This window comes from Oncorhynchus clarkii, chromosome 19 (assembly GCF_045791955.1).
Source record: "Oncorhynchus clarkii lewisi isolate Uvic-CL-2024 chromosome 19, UVic_Ocla_1.0, whole genome shotgun sequence".
NCBI lineage: Eukaryota > Metazoa > Chordata > Actinopteri > Salmoniformes > Salmonidae > Oncorhynchus > Oncorhynchus clarkii.
The window spans coordinates 44,392,179-44,405,198 of NC_092165.1; the positions used below are offsets into that span (position 1 = coordinate 44,392,179).

General features: G+C 43.3%; 1 protein-coding gene across 1 annotated transcript in view; it reads right to left on the bottom strand.

The window, feature by feature from the left end:
• Positions 1 to 13,020, bottom strand: part of LOC139375271 (pleckstrin homology domain-containing family G member 3-like) — a 67,399-nt gene that overhangs the window by 20,018 nt on the left and 34,361 nt on the right. The window contains exons 3-11 of the mRNA XM_071116888.1: positions 9,660 to 10,168; positions 7,090 to 7,190; positions 3,698 to 3,767; positions 3,539 to 3,585; positions 3,272 to 3,422; positions 2,904 to 3,035; positions 1,884 to 2,066; positions 1,704 to 1,796; positions 1,532 to 1,618 (exon numbers count right to left, since the gene is read on the bottom strand). Of these exons, the coding sequence (XP_070972989.1) occupies positions 1,532 to 1,618; positions 1,704 to 1,796; positions 1,884 to 2,066; positions 2,904 to 3,035; positions 3,272 to 3,422; positions 3,539 to 3,585; positions 3,698 to 3,767; positions 7,090 to 7,190; positions 9,660 to 10,168 (1,373 nt within the window). The remainder of the gene's footprint in view (positions 1 to 1,531; positions 1,619 to 1,703; positions 1,797 to 1,883; positions 2,067 to 2,903; positions 3,036 to 3,271; positions 3,423 to 3,538; positions 3,586 to 3,697; positions 3,768 to 7,089; positions 7,191 to 9,659; positions 10,169 to 13,020) is intronic.

Genomic DNA, 13,020 nt, shown 5'->3' on the forward strand with positions numbered 1-13,020 from the left:
TGGGTTCTAGGATGTGAGCGATCTAATTTTCGATCTATGACAGTTAATATCTCCTCCGAAGCTCAAATAGTGACTGTCCAAATGGATAAGAGACTGTTAGTGAAGATTACATAGCCCCAGTTGGGAGCGTAAACATTCAGCAACACCATGGGTGTTTCACAAAGTGTACAGGTTACAATAATGCATCTTCCTTTTGAATCTGTTATGACCTCTGACGGAATGAAGGGTATCTTCTTATGAATAAGAAAGGCAGGCCATCTGGCCCTAGTGTTGATATTTGAATGATAAAAACTGAACCACAGAGTCTATATATTGGTCTGTAGATGTTTAAGACGGAAGAATAATTTGGATCTCTTGATTGGTCCATTTAGCCCTTCGACATTCCATGAGGTGAGCCTCACTGAGGCACCACTTTTTAAATGTTTTTTATTGAACCTTTAAGTAGGCAAGTCAGTTAGGAACAAATTCTTATTTACAATGGCAGCCTACCCCGGACGACACTGGGCCAATTGTGCGCCGCCCTATGGGACTCCCAATCCCGGCCTGGAATCTAACCAAGGTCTGTAGTTACGCCTCTAGCACTGAGATGCAGTGCCTTAGACCACTGCGCCACTCAGGAGCCCTTTTGTGTTGGTAGAGTGATAAGTCTTTCATTGATGATAGTGAATTTGAATGATCAGATGTCTCACAATCAGTTGTGATGTATTTCACAGAAAATAACTAGGCCAAACCTCAAAAAGTATGTCTATCAGAACGTGACATCTGCCTTCTCTTAGCGTTCGGCCTAGTACGTACCTTGCCAATTCAATGTGCCCAGGCTAAAACCTGTAGTGAGGGGAAAACGTCTTGCCCCAGGTTCTTAGTGAAAAATTCAGACATTAATTTAATGACAGAGCCCTCTGAATTTTCTTCAATATTTGTGATTCGTATATTTGAACGCCGTGAAAAATTCTATACCATCTATGGTTTCGGAGAGGAGCTAGTTTTTCTCCAGCGATGTGCACCTTTCTTCCAGTGCAACAATTCTGTCACTGTAGCCAGATGGATAATGGATGTTGAGCAAAATCTGTTGGCCATGGCCATCTATGGTTTTGCAATGCTATCAAGAGTAGCTGATATTGGGGCCAAAGCAGCATTCATTGTCCCTTTGAGTTCTGAGAATCATGAAGCAAAGTTTGTCAGAGACGGTAGGTAGGCCTGGTGCAGAGTTTTAGTCTCTGCACCTAGTCTCTTTCGCCATAGTTACTGTGGGTGAGTTTTGTTCCGATTTCTCTTGTCTTTGGGATGCAGTTTGTGAGCTATTTTCAAGTAAGAAGTTGCGTTAGACTTTAGAAAAAAAGTTAGTGAACTAGAACGTGTATATTTTAACTTCGTTGAAAAGAACAGAAGCCACCCTCACATACAACCTTCATTCACATGTTAACCCGGAAGCCAGAGCATTTGTTTAGAGGGAGGGATTAGAGTTGGCTGGTGCAAGATTGTGGGCTACTTGACAGGAGTGGAGAGGAAACCCTTGTCGTTATAGATTTACCTTCTGTGGGACAATGGTGTGGTGGTTCTCTAGAATCAGTTTCTTGATATGATGAGCCCAGAGACGCTTCTCCTCTACAGTCTTGGCCTGAAAAAGACACTTGTCAATTATACGGAGCTCATACAGAACTACACTTATTACAAGAGAGGATGGGCTTATGATCCACACTCACCTGCACAGTGTGAGGCTGCTTGGGATGCTTGAAGTGGATCACAGTGAAGTGCAGGGGGTCCTTGGCGCTGTCAAGCAGCATCAGGGTCGAGCACTGAAACCAAAGGGAGCAACGTTACGCCAACCCAACAGAGCTAGCTCATGGCATTTGGGTTAGGTTCCTCTACTTTTTGTTCATTACCAATATGTGTGTCTTGTAGACATAGTGCTCTCCTCTCTTTTTGGTGATGAGGAGCATCTTGTCAAAGAGGAACAGCATCCTGGTGTTCTTGGCACGTTGGACCTGGAAGGTTCCCTCCAGCACCAGCTCTCCATACGTAGTGAGGTCAGGACCCTTCCAGTTGATCAGGAGAGACTGGATCTCCTGCATAAACACACCTGATTGTATCTAGGTCTCCTAAACCTAGTCTGTGTACACAACACTGACAAAACTGTACATAAAAGCATGCACAAGGGGTGAAAAGTCTGAAGAGAACAGTATTTGTTTACAGAAAACAACAACAGGTAGGCCAGCAACCAATGGGCAGTGAACTCAACATTTAATCAAAGGCATGAATTGAAACAAATACAAAACCCAGCAGACACTGTGGCCCTGTGGTAGATTTATTGAGTCCCTACGAGGCCCCAAATCCCTGACCAAACTAAACAGAGGTTGGGGAGACATGGAGCTTTGAGCCACCTCGGAGGCTTACTGATCAATACCACTCGGAGCAGGTTTACACATTTGCTTTGGCCATTTTTTTCCTAAAGGTTTAGGCTTCAGCAAACGTTTTAAGGTTGATTATGGAAGTTAATGGGCTGCTTTATTGGAACAACAAAGACTGTGCAACTAAACAAACAAAAAATTATAGCCTGCCCCCACACAGTACAGTAAACTCAGTCAGGGAGTTACTGTGGGAGCAGCAGGAGAGCAACCTGGAATAGTTGCTAGGTGACTAAAAGGATTCCCCATCAACACAACCTCCAGCAAGACAATGAAACAGCATAATAAAGCTATGGCCATGACAGACAGGATAAACTATGAGCAGAGCAAGAGTAGCTACACTTCATTAACTGATATAAAACCTATTGAGAAACAATCATATACAACATTAGCCCAATTAGATACACCTGCATCATTATATAGTGTAACACAATAGTGGTAGGTGGAAAGGGACGGGTCAAATTCCATTCACCTCTCCCTGAGAGTAGCCATACTGACCTGCAGCCTGACAGCGTGCTCGTGTTTCCTCTTCATGTCATTGATGTACCAGGCCACCCCGGTCATGGTGTCAATGGCCTCCTGCACCACCTCATAGCCCTCCATCTCAAAGTCAAAGTGCTTGGCGATCTCCTGTTAGAGGGAAAACAGCCAGAACATGAGGAATCAAGACCTCTGGAATGAAGTTGAATGTGTTGTTGTATGCTATACAATGCTCTACCATTGCCATCTTACCAGGTTAAAAATGTATTGTCCTCCTGTCAAGGGACCCCACAATCAACCTGCAATTGCAGAAGTACAATTCTACACAGCTTACTTGGACCATCTCTACCCATAGAAAAGGTAGTATGCAGTGAGGACCAGTGTACCTGCAGAAGCAGGTGGTATTTGAGGATCCTCTGGACAGGTTTGAGCAGGTAGGACCCCAGGGGGAGAGAACGCTTGAGGAAGGCCTGGCGATCCCTGAAGAACTTGGCCAGAGTCGTACTCCTCATGCAGTCGGTCAGTGTACCCACAGAGCTAGAGGGAACACAAGTCAATGCATCGTATTATATGACTTCCATTGTAATTTAAGGTTACAGATTCTTAACATGTCCCCCAAAGGTTCCAGAAAACCTTTACATTCTTCTACTTACTTGGGGTAGTTTGTGCAGTACTGTGTATAGATTTCAAAAGCGTCACTCTATAAAATAGCAAAGGGAGGAAAAACACAAAACCAGATCAATAACACTCCAGCCTGTCCAGCTTCCCGATGATAGGTATCAATTCAGTCTGTGCGAGTGGCCTCCTCTCACTTTGTCTACGAAGCAACTGGCCACAGCAACCGGGTCATTCTCACATATGTCCAGAGACTGCAGCAGCTCACTGTGGAGGAAGACAGACCGACGCAAGACTAGAATAAGGTTTAGGTCGGAGACCACAAGAGAAATTCAGTGTAAACTACATCCAGGTACTATGTTAAGTATGAAAACATGTTTATGTTTTGCATGGCTGAATGCATTTGTTCTGGTTAACCTCATTCTGCCCAAAGACTCAACAGGGTCAGGTTTCCCACAGCAGAGTGGACACAAGGAGAGAGGGGTCACCATGCCAAAACATAAAAAGAGTACAAAACCAACTAAAGTTGTTTTTACATGGTCACACACAAAATCAAACACTTTCATAACTTACAACACCCTTCAGCTGCATGGGCTGACGAAATAAAGGAACAACAGAGCAATATGTCTTTATAATTTTTTGTTTGAGGTTTATTTTTGCCTGAAGACAAATATTTGCTTTACAAATCATGAACATGTTCCAAGACAAGACACCCATTCTTTCATCAAGCCAATATGTGGCCTATAGTGGCAGGGAAACATTGTTTCTGTTTCAGGGGTACAAGAAGATTTCAGTGTGATGACCTTTACAGTGACCTGACCCTGAAACTGGAGCAGTACTGTAGCTTTAATAATAGCATGACTCAGATGCAGTCACTAGTCAGTCATGCACATCTATAAACTGAATGACAAGTCTAGGACCGTCTGAAAACCCTGCGTATGAAAATGAACTGTATTACAGTCTGCTGCGTGAGACATTCATTCTCCAATACAATGACAAATGAGAATGCCATTTCACTTCTCATCTCCTCAGAGGTTCATACAGTTTCTGCTTGAATTCATGTCCTCCATCACATGGGAAGAGTGCAAGAGTTGCACATGTTTTCAAACCAGTGCTTTAAAAGTATGCTTGGCTCTTGCGGATCAGCTCACCCTGGGCCCTTGCTGCGACTGAGTCGTGCCAATTAGCAGGGTTTAGCCGAGATGATGGAAAGTGTAACGCGGGCAATGGCACGTATCCCCAGGCTGTAGCAGCCATGTCTGGGTCAGACTACATTTTAGTAATCCAGTCTAACTTAATTTACTTTATAAAACAAAAGCAAACTCCCCACTCCAGTGTAACACATTGTATATTGATGCTGTTGTTGAGCCAGAGGGATGCACATGAAAACTCACCCTGCTTTAGATGTAACAATCACTAATCAAAAGCTCTATTTTAGTAGTCTACACTGGTGGAAATCTCATACAGTTGAAGTCAAAAGTTTACATACACCTTAACCAAATACATTTAAACTCCGTTTTTCACAATTCCTGACATTTAATCTCAGTAAAAATTCCCCGTCTTCGGTCAGTTAGGATCACCACTTTATTTTAAAAATGTGAAAATGTCAGAATAAGAGTAGAGAGAATTATTTATTTCAGCCATCACATTCCCAGTGGGTCAGAAGTTTACATACACTCAATTAGTATTTGATAGCATTGCCTTCAAATTGTTTAACTTGGGTCAACCGTTTCGGGTAGCCTTCCACAAACTTCCCACAATGAGTTGTTAATTTTGGCCCATTCCTCCTGACAGCTAGTATAACTGAGTCAGATTTGTAGGCCTCCTTGCTCGCACACGCTTTTTCAGTTCTGCCCACAAATTGTCTATAGGATTGAGGTCAGGGCTTTGTGACGGACACTTCAATACCTTGACGTTGTTGTCCTTAAGCCATTTTTCCACAACTTTGGAAGTATGCTTGGGGTCAATGTCCATTTGGAAGACCCATTTGCGACCAAGCTTTAACTTCCTGACTGAGGTCTTGAGATGTTGCTTCAATATATCCACATAATTTTCCTACCTCATGATGCCATCTATTTTGTGAAGTGCACCAGTCGCTCCTGCAGCAAAGCACTCTTACAACCTGATGCTGCCACCCCCGTGCATCACAGTTGGGATGGTGTTCTTCGGCTTGCAAACCTCCCCCTTTTTCCTCCAAACATTACAATGGTCATTATGGCCAAACAGTTCAGACCAGAGGACATTTCTCCAAAAAGTACGATCTTTGTCCCCATGTGCAGTTGCAAACTGTAGTCTGGCTTTTTTATGGCGGTTTTGGAGCAGTGGCTTCTTCCTTGCGGAGTGGCCTTTCAGGTTATGTCGATGCAGGACTCGTTTTACTGTGGATAGATACTTTTGTACCTGTTTCCTCCAACATCTTCACAAGGTCCTTTGCTGTTGTTCTGGGATTGATTTGCACTTTGCGCACCATTGTACGTTCATCTCTAGGAGACAGAACATGTCTCCTTCCTGAGCGGTATGACGGCTGCGTGGTCCCATGATGTTTATACTTGAGTACGATTGTTTATAAAGATGATTGTGGTACATTCAAGCATTTTGAATTTGCTCCCAAGGATGAACTAGACTTGTGGAGGTCTACAATTTTTTCTGAGGTCTTGCTGATTTCTTTTGATTTTCCCATGATGTTAAGCAAAGAGGCACTGAGTTTGAAGGTAGGCCTTGAAATACATCCACAGGTACACCTCCAATTGATGTCAATTAGCCTATCAGAAGTTTCTAAAGCCATGACATCATTTTCTGGAATTTTCCAAGCTGTTTAAAGGAACAGTCAACTTAGTGTATGTAAACATCTGACCCACTGGAATTGAGATACAATGAATTATAAGTGAAATTATCTGTCTGTAAACAATTGTTGGAAAAATGAGTTGTGTCATGCAAAGTAGACATCCTAACCGACTTGCCAAAACTATAGTTTGTTAACAAGACATTTGTGGAGTGGTTGAAAAACGAGTTTTAATGACTTCAACCTAAGCGTATGCAAACTTCCGACATCAATTGTAAATGCACCAGAACCATTATTTTCAACCATTGGGTTTTTATGGCATTACGCCATCATTGGGAATCATGTGGGAGGAGCCTTACTCTAAGAGGATAAGGATGTTTTATTTTGCATGAGGCTTGGTGAGCATATGCTGCACAACAGCTTCATATCTCCCATCTAAACATCCAAATGGGGGCATAGAGCAGGTGATCGTCCTGATAACGTCTGGAGCAGAGTTGACATATACAGCCATATTGTGATTTGTCTCATTCTTTACTCATCCCAATCTGCTGTGTTGTTCTAGGCCAATTTGCATTTGGTGTTGGTTAGTCAGTCATTTTGTCTTTGTCCTGAAAACAGATTTAGATGGATAAACTCTCCAACACAGCCATACAACAGATGTCCTGCCGGGAAGCCTTTGAATCTTTGTCAAAAGAACATTCCACTAAAAAGGTCAATATGTCTTCTCAACGTCTGCTCAAAGGTTTGAGTTGTTTTTGTGAAGACTGTCTGTAAAAATAAAACAAAACAATTACATTTGCAGCTTACCTGTTGAACTCATATATGTCCTCTATATTCCCAAACAGGGAAGAAACCTGGTCTGGACGAATGGGAAGGTTGTCCATGTCTATGATGTGAGCCAGGTAATCCTAGAGAAACAATAACACTGGTTATACTGCCCCGACAATCTGCCTAATGAAGAACCATCCTGGAGTGAGTGCTCTGTCTAAAATACCATTTCTGATTATTTGCAGTAGAGGGAGCTTGTGTATAGATAAAGTTGAACATGCTCAAGCGGTTGCCTCCTTGGTGGATTCCGCTTCAATGTTGTTTCAAGTTATTACACATCCTGTTCACAGGCTAAAAAGACCACATAGGATGAAGTCTATCTGCTGTCTATTACAACAAAACTGTATGACTCATGATTTGTGTGTTCAAATTTAAGCAGTTCAAATTGTTATTTTAAGGATTTATTACTTGTTACTGTGAGGTCAGTAGCTCTGTAAAAAACAGTCTCAGACCAGCACAGTGTTCTCCTCCCATGACCCCTCTCTCATCAGGCTGCAGGACTACTCTGGGGTAGACAATATCAACTAAAAACATAGGCACACACAAGAAAGTTTTGCATTCCTCTATAGAGTTCCAGAGACTTGTAGAATCTATGCCAAGGTGCATTGAGGCTGTTCTGGTGGCACAACGCCCTATTAAGACACTATGTTGGCATTTCCTTTATTTTGGCAGTTAGCTGTATGTACAGCCTACTATTAGACTGTCAGCTCAAGGTTAGGTCTAGGCTTGTGGTTATGGATGGGTAACCCATAAAGGGTAATGCCCTCTAGGGGATAGGAGGGGAAGAGGCATTTAAAGGGTTGCAATACTTCTGGGCAGTCAAGTGACAGAGATGGCCTAGTGAGAAATGGTTGGGAAGAAGGCTATGGAACCCAGTAAACAGATATTGACCCTCAGAATTTCAGGACATTTGTCGAGGCGGAATTGGAGGTGTGAGTCCACCTGTCACACAGCTGTCTTAGAGCTGAGATTAAGAGGCTTCTGCTTTCATGATATGGTGTGGAGGAGCATGTTCCTGGATAGTTGATGTGTAGAGCAGACACTAACAGTAGCAGGACAAAACCAAACAGATGAATCATCAAATACATCACTGAAGTGACAAGTTTAACATCCCTGCTACTGTAACTTTGCACAATAAGATGCTACTGCAGAACAAGTCATTGAAATGCTGCATTTAGATTGGAGAGGTTGAACTTTTTGGGGGTTGAGAGAATTGTAGATTTTGTTATTGAAAAATGGGCCAGCTTTTTCCCACCTCAACAGCATGTGGGGAAAAAAAACAGTTGCTACTCTCCTATGTTTCTTCAGTTGGCATTGTGATGGCTGTGTTTTTGTTGGCCATTGCCTGCTAGGGCCCGGAGGGCTCCGTATCCTAGTTTGGGGTCACAGTGCAGCAGGCAGCTAGGCAGTGCTCATGGAGAAGTTGGAAGTCCAGTGGAAGTGTGAGTGTCTGGGGAGCAGGACTGTGTCATTACTCTGGCGGATGCTGTAGCGAGGGCTCGGTAAGGGCAGATCTCCCTTCAACACCTAGGGAAGGCGCCAGCAGCCCAGTCAGACACAGAGATTCAGTGAGGAGTGCCCGTAACACACTACCTCTGACCTGTCTGCATCATGCGTTAAAGACATTATAACCTGCACTTAACAGGACGTACGCCACCATACTCCTGTCAGTACTCATCCAAAGAGGATAATTATTCCAACCTGAAGGGTGCAATAGGGGAGGCTGATCAATCTGCACAGTTGGTAGTTGTTTGACTACAAAGGCAGCAGCCATAAGAGACCAGTTGACTTGATTGCAGAGCGGATGAATCAACTCTGTCCCATTTGCCACAACCAGAAGATGAAATCAGTAGCAGCTGTTCAAATCTCTGACCAAGATCATCAGGGGAGAAGTTTCTGCCTTGAGATGATGTGTCCTGGACCTGATTCTGCTTTAGAACTAAATACGTGAAAATATCCCAGTCTCAGCTCTGTATGCTTTCACAGTAATGTAACCATATAGAAAGCATTAACCTACATAAGGAAGCTTAACCACACAACAGCTACTCTATAATTCTAATCCGCTGGTCTTACAGGCTATAATGGTTACATACTATGGAATTTTCCATCTGATATGAGAATGCCATTTGGAAAAGAAATGCAACTGCTATTGTGAGTTACGAAATACACAGGGAACATTTGTCTGAGCCACATCTTTAAAAAAAAAAACAGGAAATCAAACTAGATCCTGGTAAAACAATCAACCCTAGAATATTTTATAGGTAGGTACCAGAGACACGTGGCTTCAAAGGCCAGCGGTCACTTGGAATATTGAGAACCTAAACCCATGAAGCCCATTCCTTTGTCTCATTACTGGCCAACTCCAATAAAATCACCTCTATATAAGGAGGTACAGATATTAAGTCATAACTACATACCATTCCAAAAGAAACACTGAAATTACCTATTCAATTACACTAATCATATGGCCTATAGTGAAAAGATTGCATTGATTAAGATCACGTCCTAATAACCAGAACTGATTGGATGTAACCCTCAAGGCGACTCACCTCCACGATGCTGCGAAGGTCCCTGACATACATGCGCTCCGTCTCAATTATCTCCATGACTACATGGTCCACGTAGCTGAGCTTATGGTTGGGCGCCATGGCTTCAGTGGCAAAGGGTGAGGTATGGGTCTGAGGTGCATTAGTCCTCCTGTTGGTGGTGGCGTTGTTGTTGCACTGGGACCTGGTCTGACTGTGGTTCAGCCACTGGTCTCTGGTCCCCCCCTGGCTGAGGCCCTGCGTCTTGATCTGTGGCTGCTCCCTGGCTCCCTCTGCAGGGCTGAGCTCCAGGTCAATGTCCGCTCCACTGGGGGGAGGTGGTGTGGAGGGGAGGGCTGAGGTACTGCCGTAGAGGCTGTGGCTGTCCTGGGAGGAGACTGAGGACAGAGTGGACACCAGGCTCACTGGACGCTCAGCCTCTCCCTCTGAGGGGTCAGCACAGAGCCGGCTGTAGCCGTCTTGTCGCTCATGGCCACCACTGATGGAGAGGGCAGAGTACAACCGAGGAGATTCTGATAGAGAGAGGAGAGAGTGAGAATGAGAATTGAGTCTCATGACACATGGGCAGAAACAGATTGTTAAAATTGGCACATTCCACTACATTTTAGATCCATTTAATCAAATACTGTAGTCAGATGATATGACAGTATGAACCCAGTGTTCAGCGTCCCAGCCTGAGGAAGAGTGCTCTACTGCAAAAGGGTCTTTCTCAAATCCTACAGACATGCCCCAATTACAGCGTTCCACATTCTCTGGAAAACCCAGCCATTTCCTCCAACCTCCCTTACTGGTACTGGCGAAGTCTTGGAAAAACAGAAGGAAAACTGTGGGGGAGACAGGTTGGGAGAAGAGAGGGGAGTCGGAACCAGAGTCCTGTTTATACATCTAATTTATTGAGCTACTTTTCAAATCAAGAGAAATTGATTCCATATTCAGTTTCACATCCTTCCTGCCCAGACGGGGAATGTTCCAAATATATGAAGTCACAGAAAGTATTCTGAAGGTCAAAGGTCAAACCCATTTTGCATTATTAAAAAAATACATATTCTTGCCAATAAACTGCACCTTCGAACAAATCCCTTAATTGGCCACAGCAGTGACTAAGCCAGGTCAGGGATATTGCCAAGTGAGAACAGAGAGTTTGAGAGATGGCGGTGGTAGACATTTCATGGAGCACTCTTTGAAATTGTTTCCAACTACAGTAGTGTTGACACATTCTTAATGAAATCAATAAGGCAGTCATAAAATGTGCTTCGTTAGCAGACATCCCACAACTAATAACATGGACCTGTCACTAGGCAGCTTGGCCAGTTGGCCATTTGACTGGACTTGGAAAGCGGGACAGAAATGTGATCTGTCAGCAATGACTTCAGAAGAACTGAGGCCCTTTCTATATAGTAAAGAATCACAATAGTGATTAGGTATAATGAATGTAAAACAAAAATGATTAGAAATTGTAGATGAAAGATCTGAGGTCACTGGTCAGCAATTTGTAGAGTCAACAGATACAGGAAACAAAACAAGTGTCTCTCCCTCTACAGACTTATAGACAGGATGATGTCAGTGATCTCAGTCTGGGCTACAATCCAGCCTCTACAATCCACTGTAGAGCTTGTCTGCAACAACACCAGACTCACGCATGTCAAGTCTGAGGAAGCAAGGGTTGAGCCTGCAAGTCAAGGTTGACCTTGACCACTTCTTAAAAGCTGTTTAAAGTAGTTCCAAAACCATGTAATAGTACTACTTACAGGGAGTAATAGCACAGTAGGCCGTTGGTCTCTGCTGTAGTATCTGCTTAGACAGAAGCTCCTCCTTTCCCCATTTACTTTTGGCTGTGAAAATTACTACCTCGCCTGTTCTGAGCGCCAACCGCCAAGGCCTCCCCCTCCCTTCCTAGAACCGCTGTGCTGACGTCAATGCCCAGCCATTGGGAGGTGATACTGGGGGAGTAAGGACAGTCCAAACATACACCCTAATCTTCCGGTCTCCTAACAAACCCTAATGAAGTCTCAAAGGCGCTCAGTGGAGAGCAAATGATATAACCTGATCTAGGCTAATAAAATTGTAATATGGTTTTTACAGAATTCTGAAATAAATGGTGTGACTCACTCAACATTAGGATCACCACCATCAGGACAAGTCATGGCAGTGAGATTGGTCCTGATCCAAATGCTGTACTGGATGGGTAAGGCAGGAAACATAACTCATGAAGGCCTAAGGCACTAGCACCCAGACCAGACATGATATGAGACAAAAACAGCAATCGTAAACCAACTCTACTGCAACTTCCCCACCCCCTTTCCTTACTCCAATTACCCACTGAAGAGAAAGTACTCTTTGCCTGATACCACACTCCATTGGTTTGAGATCCTCTGTATGATTTTGTCCATACACATGGAGTGGCTTTGCTAGATTACTTGCAAATTGTTAGGTTACTTGTTAGATATTACTGCATGGTCGGAACTAGAAGCACAAGCATTTTGCTACACTCGCATTAACAACTGCTAACCATGTGTATGTGACTAGTAAAATTTGGATTTGATGTAGCAGGCAATGCTAAGGAATGCAAATTAAATGCCCTGGGCCAGGTTTCCCGAAAGCTTCTTAAGGCTAAGTTCATTGTTAGAACCTTCGTGGGAGCGTTTCTTTGGGGAAAATCATCCTTATTAACGTTGCACTTGAAAATGGTCATAATCTAACACCTGCCTCAGACCAAGTGCATCGTTAGACGCTTTTCTGCCCTCCCGTGTCACTTTATACACAGAAGCTTTCAGCTAAACATTGATAAACCATGTAATTCTGTCTCTGCGACCACCAATAACGTCAGAACAAAGCGGACTACAAAGTTGTCAATGTCTTAGCAATTGAAGCAAAACAAGCAACATATAAAAATATGCTTAAAAATGAAAACTGAGATGATTCCATTAAAATAAACAGTACGCTATAGGCCTATTTCAAGCCGTAAAATACATTTCCTGTTCAATCAATTGAGTTCTATTTGGCTATTTGTAGGCTATTGTCTAATTTGTCTCAACATGTGTGTAGCCTAACGTGCCAAATTGGTGATTTTGTGAATTTTTATTGGTTTAAGCAGCCGTAGGTGGTAATATCTATATAGGAGCTGATCTGTTGTCAGTATTGTGAAATAATTAACTGTTAAGGAAAGATTTGAATGGAGAAAGCTGATCCGAGAGCAGCGCTCCCGTTTTTGATCCTTTTATTATCAACATCCTCCAACAACGCACTTAGCGACAATTCGCTTTTCGTGGTGTTTTGGGAAATGCATGTTACATCTTCGCGGTTGCAGGAAAGATGCATCGGTAAAACACCGGTAAGCCTAAATTCCATCACTATCGGGAAACTA